Raw genomic sequence first — 25,614 nt, forward strand, 5'->3', positions numbered from 1 at the left:
GAAGCAAAAGCGGAAACAAAAGAGTCTCGCCGGCGTCCCCGCCCGCACACTCGCGCTCGGGCGCACACACCGAGCAGGCACCGGCGCCCGCAGGGAGCCAGCGAGCGGCGAGCCGGGGACCCACTAGACTGAGCCAGCCCAGCAGCCAGCGAGCCGAGTCCGGGACGTCCCCACGCTCCTGAGCCCCGCAGCCGCCCCCCGCCGGCCGGTGTCCCCGCCGTCCTCCCTGACCCATGGCGCTGAAGCGGATTCAGAAAGTGAGTGTTGGGGACAGGCCTGGGGCTGCGGGGCGGGCTTCGGCCCCTGCCTGCACTGATCCGGGCGGTGGTACCGAGAGACGCACCGGGAGGGCATGGGATGGGAGGATGGGCCGGGGCGGGGACCCGCAGCTGGAGAAGCCGGCCGGGCCAGCAGGCACCGGACAGGTGAGGTGGGCGCAGGGGCAGGTCCCGGGTGCCTGGAGGTGCTTGGAGGCAGGGGGCCCTCTGCGCGCTCGCGCCGGACCTGCGCCCGGAGCCTCAGTGGGGAGATAGATCCTCCTCGGTTTCCAGACCTTCCCGAAATCTGTGCTTCACGGTCACCGCTGGATTTTTGCCCTACACGGGGCTAGTTTGGGCCCTTGTCATGCTGTGTGTTTTCTCCACACTGTTTCTTAACCCCTTCCTCTTTTATGTTCTTGCTTCCCCCGGCTCCCGGGGAGGGCAAGGAAGGTGTGGTGGGCCTGCAGCCTTTCTCCTCGGAGCTATTGGGTTTGTTCTTTCTCTCCTCTGCGGTTGGCTCTTGCTCAGATGCTCGAATGGGCTGGAAAAGCCCATTTGGGGCCGAGAAGCCAGGAAAAGCCTCCTGCCCCTTCTATTTTGGTGCTTCTCCTGCTGCCACTTCAGGTCACATAGCCGTAGTGAAAACATAGTTGCTGATACACAGCAAGATGACCTCCTGGCTGTGATTCATGGTGAGTCAAGCCAAACAGGTTTTTTTCCCCTCATGATAAACTTATATATAAAGTTCGAGACACAACAGAAACTGCCACAAATTATATTGCTTGATGCTTTGACACATGGGTATAGAACGAGGAAGAAATGTATATATTCATTCAACAAATATTTATCCATTCCAACTGTGTAAGGAATTGTCTTCTCTTGCATAATGTTTTGTGCTACAGTTTCAAATGTGAATATCTTACAAAATTGGGGTTGGGACATTTCTTTCTGTTCACTTTTATTTCTTGTTGGGTTATTGGTCTGTTCACTAACACAAGTTTTAGGTTTCATAGGTATAGTTCATGTGGAGAACATTGAGAATTTGTTTTTTAAATTGAGAGTGCTTTTGGCAAGTTAAGCCAACAATGGACAGCTTGTTTGTAAGTGATTTCAGAAAAAATCAATGCCTTCTGAAATTTTTTATCAACCTTTTCAGGCACGAATCAACAGAGTAGTGATAGAGATCTATACATTGTATCCTCAGTCACTACAGGTGGCATCTTCTGGTACAGAGGACAGCAATTTTGAGATCTAGCCAATTTTTTTTTTTATTTTTTTTTTTGGTTCAAATCTGTGGGTCACTATTATTTTTTGTGCCATTTAAGGGTCTTCTCTATAGCCAATAATCAGTATTTATTGATTAATGTTTTCTGGTTTGGGAATAAGGCAATTACATATTTTTTTCCATATAGATAATCCTAATTTTGAAGCCCCAGTCAGAATATTTGTTATGCTTTGTATACTTATTAATCATAATGTAATATTGGCTGACACTTAACACATTTTCCAAGAAAGTTGTGAAATTCCATTTCTTTCCTAGTTGGGAGAATTTTTCACACTATTCTACACTATTTAAAAACTATTGTATGAGACTTTGCACATACAGTAACTTTTAAATAGTGTAGAATTTGTCCCCAATAGGTAGACATTCAAGGAAAATGGACACTATTTGTAAATACTGTACTGAGCAATTGTTGATCACCATATCGAGCCAATGTATTTGGCCTATATTTATAGTATGGCTTGTGCGCAGACCGTATTTTTAGTAGTTGCTGGTTATTATTAGTTTATAATAGAGTTGTCTGGTAAAAAAAAATCACTTAGCTAAAATAGATGTCAGATCTGCAAAAATTGATTTTTGGAAGAAGAAATTGGGGATCATATTATATCACATCTCTACATGTCAATCTTGGGCTTTCCTTTTCTGCTGTCAGAAAAGGGGACTTGCGTAAATCTCCTTTCCATTAATCACCTGTTGAAATCATTCTCTTAAATTTTAGGGGGTATTATTTTGTTTGACACTCCCCCCCTTTCCTCCTTTGCTCACCTCCTTGATTAGAAGCCAATGCCAGGTAAGGTTTGCCACATGAAGAGTTAGGAAGCCTTCCGTATACCATTAGTATACAGATTCTTATTTGAATCTTGCTTGTCCCAACAAAAGGAGACGCATGTTAACTTTTGGCCCTTCTTTTTCAGCATATTAAAATAACAGTGTCAGATACCTTCCAGGTCATTGGGTTGTGATTTTCCTGTACCTAAAGTGACAGACTTTAGAGCTGTGCAGAACCTCAGAGAACTGTGCAGTAGTGGAGTGGAGGGCAGGGACAAGGGCATAGCTTCTAGGGTGGTATATCAGAATCACCTGTGGGACATTTTCAGCCTGTCCCCATTGCTATAAATGGAGAGATGTTGAATCCCTCAGTTGGGCTGGGGTGGAAAGATTGAGAACCAGTGTTCTGGTCTACCTGCATTATTCAAAGAAGGAACCTGAGGCCTGGAGTGGAGAAGTACTTTGTCCAAGTTAATCGCTTAAGTGATTTGACATATTGGAGAATGTTAAAAAGCTCATGACCTTGTATTTCTTCACTTCATATAAAAATATTAAATATGACCGAATTAAAATTGTATGTATAGAATATACAAAGCACGTATGTACCCATGCTTAAAGAATACTTTTATACTAAGGTATGCTAAATGATTTAATACTCTAATTTAGACACTCAGTGCCAATTTTGCATGTCAGCTCATAAATTTACACACCCATGCCCTATTTTTAGATACAGTGTAAGATGTTAGCACAGTCACCTAAATCGCTAAAGGGAAAAAGTTTAAACAAAGTCTGAGGAAAGATACCTAAAACATGTCTGAGAAAAGAGGACAGTTTTTCAGCTGGGCATCTAGTATTATTTTCTAGAATCAATTTCTAAGTGTTTCTTCCATCAATGCTATTTTCGATCCTCGATAAAGTCTTTGGAAATCATTTTTAAAGTGATGAATGTTATATCACAATACTGAATGTTTTGAAAACCAGAAGAAAAAACAGAAATCATAATACAGACATTGTCATCATCTTAATATATTGTTGACCCTTGAACAACTCAGGTTTGAACTGTGCAGGTCCACTTATATGCGGATTTTTCCCCAATAAACACCTGTGCTGTTTTCAATCCACAGTTGGGAGTCTGTGGATGGGGGGGGGGGGCAACTGTATGCATTGATCTGCGCCATTTGACATAGGGGACTTGAGCGTCATGAATTTTGGTATCCACGGGGGTGAGGGATGTCCTGGCACCCCTCACCCCCATGGATACTGAGGGGCAACTTAAGTGTTGGGGGGAGTCAAAAGTTATATGTGGATTTGATTTTCTATTGCATGGGGGTTCAGCGTCCCTAACCCCGTGCTGTTTAACGGTGAACTGTATTTCCTTCTTGATATTTTGTATATGATACAGAAATTGAAGTAATGATTATCATACTAACATAATGTGGGACGACAGGCTTGTTGTCTTTTTGCTCTATCTTTTGAAAAGTGAAACAAAAGAATTTTGGTTTGCAAATATAACAACACATATAGCTATTCTTTATTGTCCAGTCCTGTCTCCAAAATGGAATATTTGGTTTTTTAAATAATTAATTTAACTTAAGATAAATAAACATAGATTACCATACAACCTTTTCAGTGTTTTGAGTTGCTGAATTTTTTGACTTCCGTAATTCCACATTGAACTGCGTGTCAGTCCAGAAAATCTTAGGATACTTAAAACAACAGCAACCCAGCCCTCTAGATGGAGCATCAAATGGGAGAAGAAGATCTGGTTTGTATTCTTGGCTCTGTGACTTACTAGCTTGTTTCCCTTTCCCTACAATGATGTTGCTGATAAGTACAGCCAGAGTGTGTGATAGACGGTTCCTCTGTGCTAGCCACTGTTTTAAGTGCTTAACTTATATTAATTGATTGAATCCAAGAGATAGAAATTATTATTATCCCCATTTTACAGATGATGAAACTGAATCACAGTGATACTGAGTAACGCACTCAGAATTACATATCTAGTAAGTGGCAGTGCTAGGATTCCAAACCAGACATTTGGCTCCAGATTCCAAGCTCTTAACGGTTTCAGTACATGGCTTCTTCTTACCAGATAGACGCATATCTTATATCTACTGTACTTAAATTGAAAGACATATAGAGTCAAATGAGTTTATGAATGTAAGTGCTTTGCAAACTAGAATGTTCTATACAAATGTAAAGTAGTATTATCATTAAGACCTTGGCATATTTAATCATGTTTTTTGATGCATCACTCAGTGCATTGATTATGCATTGTAAATCTCTGTCTGAGGTAATAGACACTGGGTCTTTTAGCATGGTGAATAAATAATATACTTTGTTCCATCACGGAAAAGTTTTCTCCTCCAAAAGGATTTAGACAAAAATTGATTGCAATTCGTAAGTGTTCAGTCAAAAGTACCATTTCATTGTGGGGTTTTCATTTGAGAAAATTGTTCATGAATTGATATGGCTGTTTAGTTCTTTTGGTGGCTTTGAATAGTAGTCAACTGTTCAGATTGCACATATACGTTAGAAGGATTTTCAGATTAGTAGATTAATTGTAAGACTCTATGTTCTTTGGGTCAAGAAGGATTAAATAAAAATTTAAAAAGGAGTAACACAGTATTTAGCTTCTCGGTAGATAAATGATCTGCCTTGAGATGAAAGGAAGAAAGTGTTCTTTTTCTAAAAAGCCACCATGTGAATTATTTGCTTTTGAATCTTTGTAATTAAGCTCAGTCTTCCTTTTGCCCCTGGTATCATGTATGTTCCTTTCTTCATCACAACAAAGGTGTACAAAGATGAGATACCCTATTAATAGTTAAAAAGTTCCGCAGTTCCATCTCTGTGGAAGTAAATAGCATAAATCTAAATAAGGCTGTTCATGCCTATTTTAGGAAGCCAGGCACATATTAGAAAAACCAAACCCAGCAGGATGTGGGGTTGCCTTCAGTAAAGCAGAGTAGCACCCTTACTCGCTTTAGTTCCCTGAAACACACAGAAAACATGTATTTAAGGAGTGTTGGTAGTCAAATTGATAAGCCGAATATTTTCCATCAAACTGAGTTACGGTTGTCTACAGTGTACTAGCTCGTCTTACCCTCCCCCCACCCCTTTTTTAACAGTGGATGAACTGATATTACCTTTAATTAAAAACAGGTATTGAGATGCTGTCCTCCCTTCTCTTAACCCTGTGATGCTGGAATAAAAGGCACTGGGATGTATAACTATATTTGCAGGGTTTGGGGATTGGAGGGGTCCTCGGGCCACCTTAGAACATCTGAAGGCAAAACGAGTTCTATTTCTGGCCTGCCTTGGTCTAGATGGCCTCTGAGAAGCTGAGGTTTTTCTGCGTTTAATTTGGTACTGGGATGAATCGATAAAGGTTCAGTTACACACACTAGACAGTAGTGAGGCCCCTGTGTTTCAGGAGTTGTCCTTATGGGGAGGAAGCTGCCATCCTGAAGCCTACAGTCTGGTTACTGCTGCCCATCAGAGCACCACCACGGCTTGCCTCTTTCCAGATATTTCCCTCACTGTTCTCTATTCATATGATCCTGTTTCTGTGGCTCTTCTCCTTTAGTGACACCAATTGCTCATGAGATTCCTAGTCTCCTTTCAGATTTAGGAAAGCCTGTCCAACAGGGGTTAGATGGGGTTTGGTTCTTTCACCTTAAACTTCTGTAGCAGTAGAAACAATCTGATGGTTCTCACTCCAAGTGACCACCCTCCTCGTGTGAGCAGTCCCGATTGCTCTGGAGGAAACACGCGGACCCGATGGCCTGGGCTGAGTCTTCCTCTATACCAGTGGAACTCTGGCCTGTGTTTTTGCTTTCCCGAAGTTTTGATGTTTTGTGTTTTCATTTTCATTGAGTTGAAAAATATTTACGATTTCCCTTTTGATTTCTTCTTCGGCCCTTGAGTTAGTTAGAAGTATATTATGTATTTTCCAAATATGTGGGATTTTACAGATAGCTTTCTGTTAATTGATTTTGCATTTTATTCCATTCCGATCAGAGAAGATGTGTTATTATTTGACTCCTGTTAAATTTTTGAGACTTGTTTTATGGCCCAGGATATGGTCTCTGTTTTTTTACTCAATAATAACACCCTTCAGGTACGCAACATAGCTTTTGAATGAACAATATTAAATAATTTCTAAACTTTACTTTGCCAGTTTCTGGTTTGTGTTTATAGAGCCCAGGTTATTCCCAAGGAAGGAATGCCAAACTAAGGTGTGCACCTGTCTAGTGTCTTCTTCTTGCACTTTTATTAGCTCCCAGAACAGGGTAACGTAATCAGTGTAGTGGCTCACAGACAGCACTTTTAAAAATGGAATAGAAAATATTAGAGCTTTGGGTGTAGTAAGGGTGTTGCTGTTTCATGAAACTTCTGTTTTCGTTATGTATGTATGTCCCTGTGCATATGTGAGTGTGGTAGGTGTACTAGGTTGTGCTGTATGTTTTTCTTATTATGAATTGTTGTAAGGAACGTTTGAAAATTACTGTTCCATAGCATAAGATCCTTAGGTAAAATTAATATTGTCAAAAACACGTCCGATATATTTATACATATACATATGTGTGTGTATATATATATGTGCATAGGTGTATATACTTGTATATATAGAGAGTAAATTAACATATATACACACACAAACACACACACTTACACATACACAGACACATGCACAATGTAAAATGTTCTAGCCTTGGAACCATTTTTATTTGATACAGACTGTCAGTGCTCATTGTTTTCTTCTACAAAGTAGCATTTTATAATCACTGATATGCAGCTACAGTATTCAAGAATAGCACTGGGTGATTATTATGTATATACTTAGTAAGTGCCTAGTATGTGCCAGTTATTAGGGACGGAGCTGTAAGAAGTGACACTTAGTAACAAATATTTGGTAAACATTGGTAGTCATGTTTTTGTTTTAAGTTTATTTTAAGAAATAGCATGCTAGCTTTTTTTCTTTCATTTTTTTTTCCTTTTTCTTTTTCCCTGAAGCACCATTTTTCTTGGTTACTATGAAATAAATAGTAACTTTTGATAATGTAGCATTCAAAATGCTGTGTGTTGCATGTTCCATTGTGTCAAAATTCTTTTATATATTTTGAAAAACTATATGTAATTTCCTATCATGTTTTTCTTGCCTCTCAGAAGTCTTTGAAACAAACATTCTCCTCAAAAACTTATTAAGTAGTGTTCATTTTTAACCTTTTATAAGATATAAGACTCCTGGGAAAAGATAAAAAAGAATTCCTTTTCATTCCCTCATTCTTCACACTTTTGTTTCTCTTGAGCATGGCTGAAAATGAACAAATGGCTTTAATTCATCCTGGAGCATTGCTGGCTCCAATGTTGATGGAGAATAATGTGCTCTAGTTATTACAGCCTTGAGGTGAGGATTGTTCTGGGGTGGGAGGGGTGCTAGAGTGGAAGTCAGATGGTCCTGAGCTTTTGTCCTAGCTTTAGCATTGTGACCTTGGCAAAGAAAGTCATTATCTTTATTTTCTTTATCTAGAAATTTTATGGGTTGAACTGGATGATTTGTATGGTCTTATCTGATTTATAATTTTAGGCACACCTAAATAATGTTATTTGCTGTTTGTTTTTGTTCATCAAACAGCAAAAATGGTCACAAAAATAAATATTGAGCAGTGGCACTGTGTTCTGTTGCTATATGCAACTTGAGTTAAAATTCTATTTACTTTGAGATGTCAGAATTGAAATAAATGTTGGCGTCTTAATGTATAAGGTTAATGAGTTACTAAAGATATATTACTCTTTGATTAAAGAGCAATTATTTGTGATGCAAATAAGGTATATTTCTTTTTTTGTACTGGTAATATAATATGTGTTTCTAATTTAATTTATCTCCCATCTGTTTCACAGGTATCTTTTGTACTTTAAAGATAGTTTTATCCACATATTTACACCACTGCTTTACACAACTGCTTTCAAAGTTAATGTATTTATGGAGCATGTTCTATATATAAGGCATATATACAATGAAATAAGGAGATATATAGGAAAGTAAGGTATAACCAGCATTACCTAAAAAATTTAAAACCAGTAAGGGTAAGAAAAGTACCATAACAACTGCGTAGATTTAGGAAACTACCATAAGGAAAATACAACATATTTGAGCAGGAAGGGAGTCAAAGGTGGGAGAGGCCAAATTTATTGGGGGAAAATAAGGAAAAATTCTATGGAGAGGATGGAATTGGATATAAGTGTAGAAGAAAGGGTAACATGTTTAACGACAGGGAAGCCAGGTTCATAGAGGAAGCTACAGAAAGGAAGGCACGGGAAAGTGTGTGGCTTCTATGGGAAGGGACAGATAGTCCTGCTTTGGGGAAGCATTCAGGGAACAGTAGACCATAAAAGTTCATACTCTGGAGGACCTTGAAGACCCACGCTAAGAAATGTGTACTTCATGCAGAAGTTTGGGGAAGCCATTGAAGGTTTTTGAGTAAGGAGGTAGTAGCGTTCTTAATCATAGTGTAGATACGCACTCTTGCCCTCATAAAACAAAAGGTTGTTTACCATTTGTGGATGTAATTTGATGAATGTTATGACAAAGGAAGTATAGCGTACCCTGGGAATATGGCAGGGACCCTTTGAAGGGGTCATGAAAAACCTTAAGAAAATGATGTTTAAGATGAGACATGAAGGTAAAAGTGCACTGGGTAACGTGTGTGTGGGGAGGGAAGTGAGGGGGTGATTTGGAGTCTTCTATATCCAAAAGGAAACGATGTTTGAAATTAGAGGCAAGATAGCATTTGGGGGGAATTGAGAGTCATGACTGGTGCAGAGAACGCTGGGGAAAGTGGTGCAGACGTGAGGCTAGAGAGAAGGACTCAGATCCTGGAAGGGCTGGTCAGCCCTTTTAAGGATTTATAAATCTTATATTAAGGTGATTGAAACACATTGAAAGGGTTTGACATGGTACTTTAAGAAGGTGATTCTGACCACAGAGTATTGGTAGAGAAATAGAAAGACAGTGGGTCTGTGAGGATGTCACTGCACTTGTTCAAGTAATATTTAGGGAGGGTGTGAGCTGTGGTAGTGGCAGAGGACATTTGGAAAGGAGGGTATGGGAGAGAAATGAGAGTGTGTTAGTGCCACCTAGCCTTTTGCAGTTGGCCTGATACACCCAATCCTTGACTTTAGGACGGGTCGCTAAGGCTCAGTGGTCTACGCAGTCTCTTCAGACTTCTCCTACTGCCCAGTGTGCCCCAGACACTTGAATAGTCTCCCTGGCGCTAACCTTTGTCTTCTCAGCCTGAAATGTGCCTCCTCTGGCTTTTCTCAGACTTTCCTGCCATTTGGAGCTCAGTTTTTCTAAGTGATAGGCTTGCTCCTGGGATCCTATCAGTGGGAGTGACCTGGACTGAAGGAGAGAGAATCTGAGCAACTTGGTACTGTTTAATGTGAGAGGGTGGGATAGGACCTGGAGGGAAGAAGGAATCGGATGGTGATTCCAGGGGTTAGTAGGCTCACATACAGTTTTTATTGAAATACCCTGGATTTGTCGAAGGTATATTTTTATTTATGTAATGCCTATGATGGAATATTAGATATAAAGGGAGGTGATCAAGAGTCTTCTCTTCAAAAGGAAGCCATGTTTTAACCTATAAGCAAGATAGCATTATGGGAAGGATGGCCGGTTAGCTCAGTTGGTTAGAGCGTGGTGCTCTTAACAACAAGGTTCCTGGTTCGATCCCCACATGGACCACTGTGAGCTGCGCCCTCCACAACTAGATTGAAACAACTATTTGACCTGGAGCTGAGGGATCCTGGAAAAACACTTAAATTAAAAAAAAAAAAAAAAGAGGATAGCATTATGGGAAATTGAAAGTCATTATGGCTGCTGTAGAGAGCAGTGAAGGAAAGTGGTTGCAGATCTGAGGCATTGGGAAGATAATGTCCCTGTTCCTGACCTCAAATGTTCATTCTAAATTGTGCTTTTTATAGTTCAGATTTAATACATATTACTTTGATGCGGCAAAGTCAATGGTATCATTCCTTTCCTCATCTTCTTCCTTTTGTGAAGAATTTGGTTGCATCACCACCATCATCATCATCATCATTATTTATTTATTTATTATTTTAATAAACAGCCTTTGCCACATACACCTGATCTAAAGAGACAGCAAAGCCGCCAGGACCATTCTGTTGAAGTGAATTTGGTTCCTATAACTTAATTGGATATTGTCAGCGTTTTGAAGTCTTCCAGAAAGAATCTACATGCTTTAAAATAAAGAGGTTCTTTAATTCAAGGGCTTTTAAGGAGGGTCTGTATTCGGAGACATTTCAGGCAATTGTTTGACATCTCTATGTTGAAAAAGCTCTAGTCACCTGGATAAGATCGGCATCTGAACTGTAAGGCCATAAAATGTTTATTTGCAGACAAACCAAATATAGCTCATATATTCCTTTAGAGACATCAAAAAATGCAATCCACTAAGAATCACTGTCTTGGTTTAGTGTTGAGGGAAAGATGGTTGTGTCACATTAATTAATTGCCTGGTGAGCCAGGATTTTTGAAATAATGCTTTCATATGGTTTGGATTCAGTAATTGAGATTTTGGACCGTAAATCAGTCCCTATGTGTGGGGCTGTTTAATGTCCTTTCCACACACCCAGTGGGGTATATATTCTATCTATTACAGAGATTTAGACCTTCTGAATGTTGAAGCTAGAGAACAACAAAGCACTTTTCAGTCTGCTCGGCATAATTTTTTAGAGAATATTTACTGGATAGTGTCATACTAAGTCTGATGGTAAATAAGGCAGCTGACTTGTTAGCTTTCATTCTCCACTGTTCAGATTGGACTGTTACCCTTCTGGGAGCTGAGAGATTAATGCAGGCCTCTCTTCTCTTACATTCCCTTCTTTGTTTCCCTTTATTTGTTTACTTTCTTTGAATTAGACTGCCTCATCTACTTTTAGATTTTAAGTCCCCTAGAGGCAGGGACAGTGTCTAGGTTGGTTTTATGGAGAACACTCAGCATATTGTGGCGTGTTATAAACATGCCATCTGTGCCAATTTACAATTCAGTTTCAAACCTCTCAGTACTTTTCTTTGTGTTTAGTTGGTTATAGAAATCTGAACTAGAATAGAGGCGGTTGGCCATGTAAGGCTGTATAAATCCATACAGTGCTTTTATAGTTCCAGTCCTAATATAGGGACCGTATCTTGTAATCTACCTTTCGTTACCATATCTTATATTTTTATTTTGGAATTTAGATACCCTAATTATTTTTATTTTATTTTATTTGAGTGTTAATCACTTTGGAGTAGGAAATTGCTTCATTGACATGGACTATTGTCTGGGGCATACTTTCGCCACTTTGATGATAATTATTGCTTGATCTATGTTTAGGTGTAACGTTGGTTTGTTTTAAGCTTACTTTGTCTCAAAGGAGAAGGAGGAGATTGGATCAGCTGTGTATTTTAATTTCGGATTTATAAAGTCACTGGAAATAAACAAAGGTAACCACATACACACATAAGATATGTGTATTCACATAGTGTGTTTACCGTAACAAGTGCTTTTCATTTATGGACTTAATAGTAGTCTCATTATTTGATAGCTACTTTTACATTATATGATTTCTGTATATTTCTCTTAGGTATATACCTAGCAGTAGATTTGCTGGGTCATTGAGTATTCCTGGGTTTACTTTTAGTGTTGACTGGCAAACTTTTCCTCTTCTACCAGCAGCATGTCAGAGTCCTAGTTGCTTCACATTTTTGCCAACATCTGTACTCTTCTGTCTTTTTTATGTTAATGATTCTGTTGGATTTGTGGTGGCATAGCATTTTGGTTTTAATTTATGTTTCCTTGATGACTAATAAAGCCAAGCTCCTTCTGATGTGTATATTAGCCATTTGGAGAGCCTCTTCTGTAAAATGCCTATTTGAGTCTGCCTTTTAAAAATTGATCTTTTGGAGTATTTTTTACACATCCTGGATTTGAGTCTTTTGTCAGATATGTCCTATTTGGTGGTGTTCGTTTTCACACTTTTAATGTGTCTTTTGATGAACAGATGTGGATTTTAATCAAGTTCAAATTTTCCAGTTTTTCTCTCATGGTCAATGCTCTTTGTTTAAGAAATCTGTGCCTCCCCCAAGGTCATGAAGACATTTTATGTTTTCTTTTAAAAGAGTTATTATTATTGCCTTTCATATTTAAACCTATGATCTGTTTAGAATTGACTTTTGTGTGTGGTTGAGGTGGGGAAGGTCAAGGTTCATTTATTTTTCCGTACGGATACCCAGTTGACCTAGCACCTACCCTGTATTGAAAAAAAAATTTCCTTTTCTCCCCTACTAGAATGTTGCTGTCTTCTCTTTAAGTTTTGAATCCCAAGTTTGTCATTGTTTTTCTTTCATTCTCAACACATTGATGAAATAAAGTTAAAATAAGTGTTTATGGTCCCACTCAGATGTCAAACACTGTCACTTCTGCTTCTCCATCAAAAGGGCTATTTGTTGGTCCAAAATAGTGATACTATCCTAAGTTGCATTTAAAGGCTATGTTGTCCATTTCTTTTATGTGCAACTTTCTGTATTGAAGCTTTGTAGAGCTTCAGGGGGCCCCACTCACATTGAAATTTGTGTGAATGGCACCCTTTGGAATTGGTACACAACAGCCTGTGTGTCAAAATGCAGCAGCCCTGAAGGCTATTTGTAATAACTGGCAAATACAAAAAAAAAAAATCGTTAACTTTTGCTGTGTTCCAGCAATCTACCTTTTAACAAATGAAGGTTGTTTTTATTTAAGTACAGGATTGTAGTGTGCCACAAGTTTAATGGGGTACAATAGGAATAAATTCTGAGGCAACCCATGGGCCTTTTCAGAATTTACCAAATCTATAACTTTTTCATGTTTTACATTTGTGTTTATTTTTGAAGGCCGTTTAAGTCAGTGAAGATATTTTATACCCGTTTCGTGCTACATCACCTTTCTATCTTAGGAGAAACTTTCTTTCCCACCCTCCTTAGAGTATTCCAAACTTTAATGAGCACATTCAGAAGATGACCCCTGAGGCTTATAACTACCCTTACATGTATTTTCTTGGAGATACAACTACTTTGAAGCTTCTAAAAATCCAGAGGACCTCTTTCCTATACATTTTAAACTGTGTCTTACGAAGTTATCATTTTTTCCCCACAAATCAGTTCTCCTTCAATTTCATGGCCCAGTATCGTCATCAACAAATGTGCCTGACTTGTGAGGATTTTTATTAGCATCATAATCTGATATAATTAAGTTAAACCTTTAAAACATTGGGAATGTAGAGTTGGGATGAGAGTATACGAGAATCAGAAAACCATGATCCCTGTTAGAAAGGATGTGGAAGTGCTTAATAAACTGCTATAATTAGTCCCCCTGGTTAAATTGAGCATGGAACAAATTTAAAAAACAACAACTCTGCCACAAACTGCAGCTCTGTCTATGGCAGCTCTGTCACCAAGGATTGCCAGTGGTTGGAAGATGACTTACTTTGAGACTGTGTCAGCTCGGCACAAACCCTTATTAACTCCTCTAGGAAAAGCAACCCAAAGCTGTGTCCTGAAAGTAGGTCAACACCATCCTAAATAAGCAGAAAGGATGGAATATTTAGAGTTTTGAGGTCTTCTAAACCAGAAAAACCAAAACAAAAATTTCTGACAGGAACTTAGTGTGGACTTGGAGACTTTTCTAGAATAGCATACATTTTGTAAATCAAAAATAGTTGTGGCAGTGCATGTGTTTTTAATACCTAATGATTAATAGTCTTTTGGTTCATTTTCAGGTTTATTATATGTTATTTAAAAGGCCACCCCAGTGTTTTTAAATGACCTGCACTGTTAACACCTGCTATGATGTTCTTTTTGTTATATGCCAACTGCATAGCGACGTAGGGAGTAATCGATTCTTATTCTAGTGCCAAATCTAATCATTTGCATTTCTAAAATAGAAATTTGAGATATGTGTGCTCTGCTGATCACATTATTCCTTAAATTTTGTTGCTTAACTCGAGTAATATCACATACTTTACAAGAAAGTCATTGTGCTAAGTATTGTGGAGGAATCCATGAATAAAACGCATAAAGTCATGGTTTTAAAAGCAACATTCTGGTAGAAGAGGAAGAGGGGGAGGAAATCAATATTTATTAAGCATCTATTATGCGTCCCACGTATTAAGCTAGGTACTTTATCTATGTGTTTTCATTTAACTTTCCATATAGTTCTTCAAGGTTACCAATGGTGTTCCCAAATGAGGCACTTGAGACTTAAAGAGGTTAAGTAAGATGCTCACACAGCTAGTAAGAGGCAGTAGCAAGGCCAGACTTGATTCAGGTTTGACTCCAAAACTCATGTTTTTCAAGTGGCTGTTGAGAAGACTGCCACTGTTTAGAAAGATGGGCGAAATATGGGCATTGGGAGATAGAAGAAAGGTTATATTAGGAGAAGGAAAATTTTGAAGGCCAGAAAACTTAGCCATGTACAGGGGACATCTGTGTAGGCTAGACTTCACTAGACAGTTCGCAAGCTTTTTGGTCTGTGGACCTCCTTATATTAAAAGTATTGAGGGCCCCAAAGAGCTTTTGTTTGTATGGGTTTTGTCTATTAATACTTACCATATGAAAAATTAAAACAAATTTAAAAATGGTAATGGAAAAACAATAAACCCATTACATATTAACATAAGTAACATTTTTATTCAAAATAACTATATTTTGGGCTGCTGGATGGCTCAGTTGGTTAGAGCGTGAGCTCTTAACAAAAGTTGCCAGTTCAATTCCCTCCATGGGATGGTGGGCTGCACCCCCTGCAACTAAGATTGAAAACGGCGACCAGACTTGGAGCTGACCTGCGCCCTCCACAATTAGATTGAAGGACGACTTGGAGCTGATGGGCCCTGGGGAAACACACTGTTCCCCAATATTCCCCAATAAACAAACAAACAAACAAACTATATTTTCTGAAACGAAAAAAAGAATGGTAGAGTCGCATCATTTTATACGTGTTTGGATCTCATTCTAGTCAGGCTTATGGATGATAGTTGAGTTCTCACATCTGTTTATGCATTCAGTCTGTTATAATATCACGCCATTAAACTGGAAAATGCCACTATATACTACTACTCAGATACTGAGAGTGAAAAAGGCAAATAACATCTTAGTTTTATTAAGAAATTAATTTTGACCTCACAGACCATCTGAAAGTGTTTTAGAAAACCCAAGGGGTGGGGGGGTCTTTGGAGAATTGCTGGGCACATTTGTGGGGAAACCCAATTGAAAGTGTGCGGTTGGGGTGGGGCTGGGAGATGAGGGTAAGGGGGATCAAATATATGGTGATGGAAGGAGAACTGACTCTGGGTGGTGAACACACAATGGGGTTTATAGATGATGTAATACAGAACTGTATACCTGAAATCTATGTAATTTTACTAACAATTGTCACCCCAATAAATTTTAAAAAAAAGAAAAGAAAGTGTACGGTTGGGACTAGATAATGAAAAGCCCTTCATTGGTTGAGTTTAGTCTTCAATATGCAGTTGGTAGCCACTGAAATTTTCTAAGCAGAAGAATGAATGAAACAGTTGTGCTTTTAAAAGATTATTATGCAAATAATACACAGTATTGGGAAGCAATTATAGTTGAACTGTAATTGTTTTTGGAGGTAAATATGGTAAGCAATATAATGGGTATTGAGGTATAATGTATTATATTACTTTTCATCTGACTATATACAAAGGATGAGAGAAAGTCAAAACAATGCTGATATTTTGAGCTGGTGACTAATAATATTCCATTATTATATATAGGGAATACAGGAAATGAAACTATTTTCTTAGGAAAGAGAATAGTTAAATTTTGGAATATATAAGAAAAAGTTCTACATTTTTTACATTAAAATAATTTTAGTTTTACAGAAAAGTTGTAAAAATAACACAGAAGGTTCATAAATGTTCTTCACTTAAGGTACCCTCATCTTTACACTTAGATAATCATAGTGCTGTTATCAAAATGAGGAAAGTAACATTGGTATGCTACTATAAGTTATAGACCTCATTCAGATTTCGCAGGTTTTTTTTCACTGTCCTTTTCCTGTTTGGGGATCCAGTCTGGGATCACGTGTTGGTATTAGTTGTTGTGTCTCTTTAGTATATGTATCCTCTGATCTGTGAAAGTTCCTGTCTTTCCGTATAAAAAAATTTAATGAAAACAGAAGATCCTTATAGTATATGTGGCGAAAAAAAGCAGTATCATTTCATCTCTTTTAAAATGTATAAGAACCTGAATAAAATCATTGTTTTTTTCTTTAAAAAGTTGCAAAAGTACTGTAAAAAATTGAAACAGTGTCTTAGAAGACATAAATAAAAAGTGACAACCCACTCCCAGAGATAACTACTGTTAATATTTGGTGTATATTCTTTTAATATTTTGGTGTATATGTTTTTTTAATGCATGTATAATATGTGTATATATTATGGGATCTAATAGACATACTCTCTGCAATGTGTATTTTTCATTCAAACACTACATTATATTCACACAACATTCTTTAATGTCAACATATAGAGATCTAGCTCCTTTTTAATGCTTGGACAGTGTTTCACAATATGGCTATATCATGAAACCATTCCCTTATTGGTGAGCCTTTAGGTTATTCTCAGTTTTTCATAATTATAGAAAATGTCTCACTGAACATCTCTCTATATATACCTATATATCTTTGACTATTTGGATAGTTATTACCTTGAGGTTATATTACTAGGTCAGACACCATATGTGTTTTCCACTTTCACAGTTATTACCAAATGGCCCTCCATTGCTCTTTTTGGTTTTTCCCTCCAAATCACTGCTTTGCTTTTATAACACGTGTGCACAATACAATACTTAATTAAAATGGAATGGTTTTAAATGCTTTGTCTTGAGACCCTTTGCTTTTAATGGGCATGGGGTAAAAACATGGCCATGAACGCCTAGGCAGGACGCCTGAGGGGCTAGTGAAACAGTTATTGGGAGGCTACCTATGGGGTGCATCCTGGATTTCAGAGTAGTAGTGGAACAGGAAGAAGTGGGTGTTCAAGAAGGGAGCGTCAGTATCATACACTGTACTTTAGAGGGTTTTCCATTAGCAGTGAGATATGTGGAGGTAAGCCTTGGCTCTTAGGAGGATCCTTATGGACTTGAGCAGTTCGTATAATTCAGTGCTAATTCTTAGAGTGGAGAGAGGAGCAGAGGAAGAGATTACTAATCCTAACATTTCCTTTTGGAATAATGCAAGAATCACTACATTATTTTTAATACTCCATATGTGCCTGTGATGCTAGAAGCAGGTAAGTAAGAATGTCAGTTATAGCAGAGAAAGCATAAATCAGATCATAAGGCAGTTTCCGAAAACCTTGGAGTAAACTAAACTAAAAGGGAGAATTTAACAAGTGTAAGTAGTCCATGATTTTTTGTGTCTCATCTAAAAGCACACTGGTTACAGAGTAGACAAAGACCAAAAAAAGGTGGGGTTTGTTTTGTTTTATATTTTCACCTCCTTAGCACATCTCAGAATTCTTCACATTTTCTTTCTTCAAATTTAAGGTCTGTATTTTTGTGGGTGAGGGAGAGTATTATGCCTTTTGTTTCTGTTGTTTTAATTACATGTTTCCAAACAACAGCGTATTTCCAGGCACATGGTTTGACAAAGGGATAGAACATTAGAAAATTAGGCCCTCCTAAAAAGTCTAGGATGTGTAAGTCTTCTCACCAAAGCATTAGTTCCATTAGTAGCAATGGTCAGTGTGACTATTAGGAATGTTTGATGTACCATCAGCTGCTGTAGTTTTCTATAATAAGTGAGCTTTCCATAGACACCTTAAGAACCTGGACTTAGCAGTTCTGTGGTTAGATTTTTTTCTCTCTCTCATCCTTAGATCTAACTTCTCCTTACATAGGAGGCAGAATCAGGGCACAAAAATATAAGAACATGATAACCTCTGTTTTTCTGTAATATTTTAAAGGGATTTGAAGAGCGGTCTGACATTTGAAATTTGAATGTGATTCAAGGCTATTCCAAGTAACATAAACGGTTTGGGTTTTTTGTTGTTGTTTGTACACAAAATACATTTGTATGTATTTATGTGTATGTATGATTTATTCAATATACATTATCTATGTAAAATATATACATGCAGATCATTAACAGTTTTTTAAACCACGATTAGACTATCATTTTTTAAGTAACTCATTTTCTAGTTAAAATAAGGGCAAAGAAGTCCCATTTATACTGTTTAGAAAACTCCACGTGATGAATATTTTCAGAAGCAATCTCCTAAAAGTCCACATTGGAAACTGTTAAATAAAGCACAACCATTCTAACCATGGGGCTGTGACTTATGAACTCCTTTCCCCATCATTTAAATGAGTTAAATAATTCCGCTGCAGAGAATTTGATGGTTGTTATCAATTTTGTATTATCTTCACATTTATTTGAGTGCTTACTATGTGCCAGAGACTGTTGTACATTTCACATCTATCATTTCACTTGTTCATCATAGAAACTACAGATGGAAGTAGTAAGGACACTTTTACATTAAAGACAACTAAGATTAGGAGAGAAAAAAAAATGTTTTGCCCAAGGTCATGTGGCAAGTGAGTGATGGCATCTGGACTTGAACTTCAAAGCCTTGCCTCTTAACCACTATTGCTAAGTCGAAGACTGAAATCTTCCTCTTTATTGCTTGCTTAACTATACCTCGACCAAAGGAGCTGCTAACTAAGTTTTTGTCAGGAAGAGAAGCACAGCACTAACTGAAAAAAAAAACCCACAAAAAGCAAAACCAGCAATAAAACCAAAACTGAAAATACCAAGATATATTGGAAAAGACTGGAAGACATGGAAGAAGGAAACTTGACTTTGCACTTGGCTTAATTATGTAGCTCATATATCACTTTCTTAGGAAAGCCTTTCCCCACCATGTTCTCTTCTTGTTTGTCTCTATTAGAACGCTGAACTCATTGCCATAATTACCATATTGCAATCTGTTCTAATGTGCACATCTTACTCATTTTAACATTTCTAAAATCTGGATGTATGTGATAGTGGATGATGTCTTAAAATTAATTGGCAGCAGTCCTCCTTAATTATTGATACATAAAATAGGGCTATGATTTATGGTTAGTGGTATATTAGATTTAATGGAATGTGTGATTTGTTTACATGGGTTCCATGAAATGTTTACATCATTCCCAGGGTTTAAAATACCTGGTATACAAAAATTGGAATGATTTTCTGACTTCTAGTCTAGGCCTCTTCTAAGCTCCCGCCCTGTATGTTGAACTAAATTTCCCCTGTCATAGGCATCCCAGGTTCCATGTGTCTACTTTCCAAATCAACTTACCTTCTGGTGTCCCCCCATCTCAGTAAATAGCATCTACATTTGTACATTTGTGAAGCTAAAAAGCCAGAAATTCGACTGCTAGGGTTTGAATCCCAGTTCCACCCTCTACAAGCTAGTTATGGGAGCACACAGTGAAGTGTGTCACCTCTGCTTTTGACATGTAACATGGGGAGCATAATGACACCTACCTCTGAGGATTGTTAGGGTGATAACACATGGAGTAAATGTTAGCTGCCACTAATCTGCATGATACATGTCTCTGACATTTCTCCTTACTCTGCAAAAGTAATTCATCATCAGATCCTGTAATAGGTAGGCCCTTTAAAATACCTCAGATTTTATCCACTTTTATCTCGTTGCCACTTCTCCAGTCTGAGCCCCTATTTTTTTGCCTGTAGTAGTAACTAATCTTGTAGCTTCTCCCCTTTCCCATCTCTAATCCATTCAACACTTAGACCCGTAGAGCCATCTTTTAAATCAGGTCATGCCACTTCTTAAAACACCTCTCAACGCACTGGTATAAAACCCCAAATCTTTAATATGGTCTATATTCTCAGTTTTCTCCCTGGCCTCTGCCTACTTTTTCAACCTCATTTTATGCCACCCTACCTCACAATGTTACTTGTTTCTCCCCAAACTAGCTCCGACTGAATTAGCTTTCCGCTTAAATGTCACTTTCCCAGAGGCATTCCCTGATATTTCAAACTAAATTAGGCTCTTAAGTCCTAATATATATATACTTCTTTATATTGAATTTATACCTTTTATACTTGGGAGTAATCAGGTACTTCCCAACTGAAGGCAAAGAAATTAAATCATTTCTCCAGGGTCATAGAGCTAGTTATAGTAGAACTTGGATGCCAACCCAGGACTGGCTGACTCTAAACCTGTGTCATACCCAGGATCCTTCCTTGGCTCTGGAAAGCAGAAAAGAGCATATGAATCAATGTGCTAGGTTTCAAAATATGGCCTGACTGCTCTCCTTTCTTTTCACTTAACCTTGAGCTTGTTCCTTAAACATCCCTCTTTCTGTGAGTCTTCACTCTGCCAAATTAGCTTGTAAACCTGTTGAAGTAAGACCGATTTCTTATATATTATATACTTAGTACTTACATCCATTACCTTGACTGCAGTAGGTGCTCATTAAATATTTTTGTCTTAGGGATATTAAAGAAAAACAACATTTTAATCCATTTAATTTTTTTCAAGTTTTGGAGCTGTTTTACGAAAGAATGGAATACCTTATTCCCTACTCTTTTACCACTTGGTGACAGAGCACATTTTATGTTTTCATATTTTTTAATGGAACTCCATAAAATGGTTTTAAAGTAAAGTTGATAGTTTGCGTGTTCGTGGATCATTATGCTTCTTTCACTGGAAAAAGAATTAACATTAGTATTTTTGCTTTGCTTCAGGAATTAAGTGATCTACAACGCGACCCACCTGCTCATTGTTCAGCTGGACCTGTGGGGGATGACTGTAAGCTTTGCTTTATTACTAGCATTTTGCTACCATTAGTAATACAGGTTTGAACATCTGTTAATGACTCCAAAACTCCTTTGTTTGTTTCAGTGTTCCACTGGCAAGCAACTATTATGGGGCCTGTAAGTATGATTCATATATATGAAATTAATCCCCTCAGCCATACTTCATTCTTGCCATTTCACCTTTGATCAGATGTTTGTGGCTCAGGTTGAATTTTCTTGTATCTGAATCACTCAGGAAGCAAAATATGATTAAAGGGTTTATGATAATTTTCTAGAGCACTGATGGCAAATACTTGCTAGGATCACTGTGATCTGTTTTCCTTTGCCAAATCCTTGATCATTACACATAGTAATGGATCACCCACAATTTGCAACCTGGCTTTGTGTTTCTTTTATCTTTTTTTTTTTTTAAACACAGAAAGCCGGTTCAGAACTAAGCATAATTATTCTCACATCAACAGTTTTATTAGGTCAGAAATAAGTCTAATTAACCCAATCATAGAATTCCTACAAGTAACAAGTACCAGTTTGCAGTAAGTTTCATCACTGTTCCTGTTTGCGAGAGAGAACTGATAAAATATTGCAGTGGGTCTATCTTTGCCACCCCATGAGTTTGCTGCTTTTGGTGTGTTGCATTATCCTGAAGTCAAAATTACCTACTATTTTACAACTAGCTTCTCTTAACACTTAACACTTCGTTAAGATTATTTCTCTCTACACCTCAGAGGCAGTTCTGACTTGAAACAGAGGCAGTTCTTTGCTTTCTATGAGCAAAAATCTGATTGCATATCAAATCTGCTTTCTGGGTGACAGTACATGAGTAACATGTTTTCATTCTCTCCTCCCTCCCCCGAAAAAACTTCATCTAGTAAACCATAGAGTTTTTAATTATATTGACTTGTGTTTAACTTATAAAACAAAACAATTATTGAATTTTCAGAGCTGGAGTGCTGGGCTAGTGTCTCAAATTACTAAATTGTTAAGTTAGCTTTTTAAAGGGTATATTGCAACATATTTACTTAACAACTTTCAATAAGAATCTAGTTAATTCTATTTGTTTTTCATTGCTTACTAAGAACCTTCAAAATACTATCATCCTTACCATTTGAATTACAGCCCTTCAAAACTATTTCTTAGGTGAATTACATGTAGCAAATGGTTACAATTATGTTACTCATATCCCCTTTATTTTAGAAACATAAGCATGCTAACTCTGTAGTATCATTTGAATATCTAAGCAGACCATGTCTGGCAGTTATAATTCACTTATATTTTCTACATTCCTTATAATTTTTGATGAAGTAGAATTAAGCTATATATAGTAAGAATAATTATACAGTATAGTCCTCTAATATGTATGCAGAAACTTAAGGAAGAAGTAATTAATGATAATTTTGCTATTATTACCAAGATGTTAATATAACAGGATAAATTTAATTAAATATAAAGGAATTAAAATAGAATTTTAGGTATTTTTGCTACCTTTAAAAAAATTTATCTTTTTTTCCCTTGCTTGTAACATTTTATTTTCTAATGATCATAAAGACACAGGGCCAAATTTAAATTCCTCTTGTTAAGTTGATTCCTAATTTGATAATTCCATGAATATTGAATTTATTAGTTTTGTTTGGGGCTTTTTTCTTTTGCATTTTCCTCATTATTTTATAAACTTACTAAGTGAAGATTTGAGGTCCTTTTCGTAACTTGTTCAGTTCATCTCCATTCTTGCCCCTGAAAGAACCGTCAGAACTTATTTTATAAATAAGAAGGTAAACACTAGCCTCAACCCTTGTTTTCATACTGATTACTACTGCAGAAAATTATGCTTTTCTTATAGCAGTGTTGTGTATATACTGATGTTTAAAAATCTGTACTCATAAACAGATTTGCTTGGGCAAGTCACACCACTGCGTGTGTCCTATCTTTTGTTTGTTTTAAACTCTATGATGTTATCATGATTGTTGGAATATCCTCCTTCATCCCTGGAAAGGAAAACCTGTTTTCAAGGTAAATGATTAGAATTTATGACAAAATGATGGCATATTTTTCAAACTGACAGTTTTTGAGGGAAGGGAAGGATCATTTTAGGTTACCAAATGAATACAGTACTCAAACACTGATGCAAATATTTTGTAATTTCAGCCTGATAGCGCATATCAAGGTGGAGTCTTCTTTCTCACTGTACATTTTCCGACAGACTATCCTTTTAAACCACCAAAGGTATTTTTATTTTTATGATTCATGTGATTTCTATGTCAGAGATATATGCAGAGATTTTTATGATGTCCAAGATAGGTTAGCATATTTAAACTGTTCTATAAAACCACTGAACCTAAAATATGCTTTTTTACTCTAATATTGTACTGTGTCTGTAAAACAAAAGTCAGTATCATGTTATAAATTAGGTTCCTTACTTCTTTTCTTCTTCATTAGATATGTGTAGTTTGGGAAGATTTTTATTATCAAGAATTAGACTTTTCCATTCAGGAGATTATCTTTCCAAAGTTGATTCTTTTTTCTCAGTTTTAAGTATTCAACAAACATTTACCGAGCACCTACCATGTTCTGTTATGTTGGAGAATACAAAAGTAAATATGGCACTCCACTTAGTGTGGTATGAGAAATAAAAACATGTTCTTGCTAAATTTAATTTAGATCTAAAGAAGAAACAAATGATGTGAATATCAAGGAGAGAGAAAAATCATTAACAAATTCTGTCACTCAGGAAATAATTATTTTAGATTTTAATAAAAAACACCTGATTAACATTATATATATGAAACAACATAACAACTTTTGTGGAAGATTAGGATTCTTGGTGGATTTCTTAGGACAGGTAACAAGCTGAGGCCTCTCAGCTTTCCCCTAGAACAGGGTGAGCACCCTATTTTTAAATACTGCTGTCACTTCCAGGTGTCACTGACAATCAAATTAAGAAAAGGATTACTTTAAGGGATGAAGAAAGCCATGGCTAATTATTTCAGGTGCTACTCAACCAGTCATAGCAGCTATTATAGATTTATTTATTGCACTCTCCAAAATACTTCTCAATTTCTTGTTGGGGTGCGGGAAACTGACTTTATTTGCTTTCCCATTCCCAGTACAGTGGTACCTCAGTTTTTGAATGTCTCCGTTGACGAACATTTCGGTTTACAAACACCGTAAATTTTATGGATCTATGGTATCATTAGAGAGTAAAATTCATGCTAAATTTGCAGTTTTAGGGGTTGATTTTAAAGGTCTGGAACAGATTAATCCATTTTGCATGACTTTCTATGGGGAAACCACGCCTCAGTTTTTGAATGTTTCAGAACTTTAATCGTCTTCCGGAACAGATTGTGTTTGAAAACTGAGGTACCACTGTAGCTAAAACTACATGTGCACAAAGTAGATGCTCATTCAATTTTTGTTGAATACATTTCTCTACTAAGGTCATGTAAAAATGAGGACATTTTACTCTAGAGCAAATTGGTTCTGTTTTGTGCATAGTTCTTGGATTGTCATATTTTTATTTTGTTTTGTTGTATGTTTAGATTGCTTTCACAACAAAAATTTACCACCCCAACATAAACAGTAATGGAAGTATTTGTCTTGATATCCTGAGGTCACAATGGTCACCAGCTCTGACTGTATCAAAAGGTAATTTTATTTATTAGATTTATAACATTTGGTAACAGACAGGAAAAATACAGCAGATGTTATCTAAGGACCAAGACCAAAGTTTTTTTAAAAAAACAGTCTACTGTGTTTTCTTCTGCTCTGATTTTGTTTTGCTTTCATAACTCTTATATTACTCTTTTGGTTTTAGCAATTAGCTTGGGGAGTTGATGGGGATTGCTTTTAGTAATTAGCTTGGGGGTTGAACTCTAAATGTTGAAATAAAATAAATTTAAAATGTTAGAGCTAGAAATTTAGGGATAAGTCTCTTGAGATTTTATGCTTTAGTTTTGGCTTTATCTTGAGAAAGAGCGAGAGCGAGAGCGAGAGCGAGAGAGAAAGAGAGAGAGAGAGAGAGAGAGAGAGAGAGAAATATAAGATTTTAGGGCCAGTTGTCCCGTTCATTAAGTGGAATGATTGACATAATGAGTAAAGCTTCACATCTGTTTTACTTCATCTAAGGAGAATTCTCAGATTAGGCTGATAAATGATTGAAAATGAAAGACATTTCACACTTTAGAATAATGCAGTACATATGACATATTAGTCTAAACTTTGAATAATCAATAGCGTTGTTATAATAACTGATACATTATCCATGTGGATTCTCAACTTTCACAGATATGTAGCCGTGTTCTTTGGTAAATTATCAGATGTGTACGTAGGCCATCTGAAGCCATTTTTGTTTCATTAGCCAATACTATTTCCTGTACCACTCCTCTTAATTCATGTCTTGTTTCTCTAACAG

General features: G+C 37.1%; 1 protein-coding gene across 2 annotated transcripts in view; it reads left to right on the top strand.

The window, feature by feature from the left end:
• The first annotated feature begins 7 nt into the window (after window positions 1-7).
• Window positions 8-25,614, top strand: part of UBE2D1 (ubiquitin conjugating enzyme E2 D1) — a 29,330-nt gene continuing 3,723 nt past the window's right edge. For both annotated transcript variants that reach the window (XM_088791985.1, XM_019731909.3), the window contains exons 1-5: window positions 8-257; window positions 21,138-21,201; window positions 21,295-21,326; window positions 23,352-23,429; window positions 24,743-24,848. In XM_088791985.1, the coding sequence (XP_088648111.1) occupies window positions 234-257; window positions 21,138-21,201; window positions 21,295-21,326; window positions 23,352-23,429; window positions 24,743-24,848 (304 nt within the window). In that variant the 5' untranslated portion in view covers window positions 8-233. The remainder of the gene's footprint in view (window positions 258-21,137; window positions 21,202-21,294; window positions 21,327-23,351; window positions 23,430-24,742; window positions 24,849-25,614) is intronic.

Source organism: Rhinolophus sinicus, chromosome 15 (genome assembly GCF_057876585.1).
Source record: "Rhinolophus sinicus isolate RSI-liver-muscle chromosome 15, RSI-T2T, whole genome shotgun sequence".
NCBI lineage: Eukaryota > Metazoa > Chordata > Mammalia > Chiroptera > Rhinolophidae > Rhinolophus > Rhinolophus sinicus.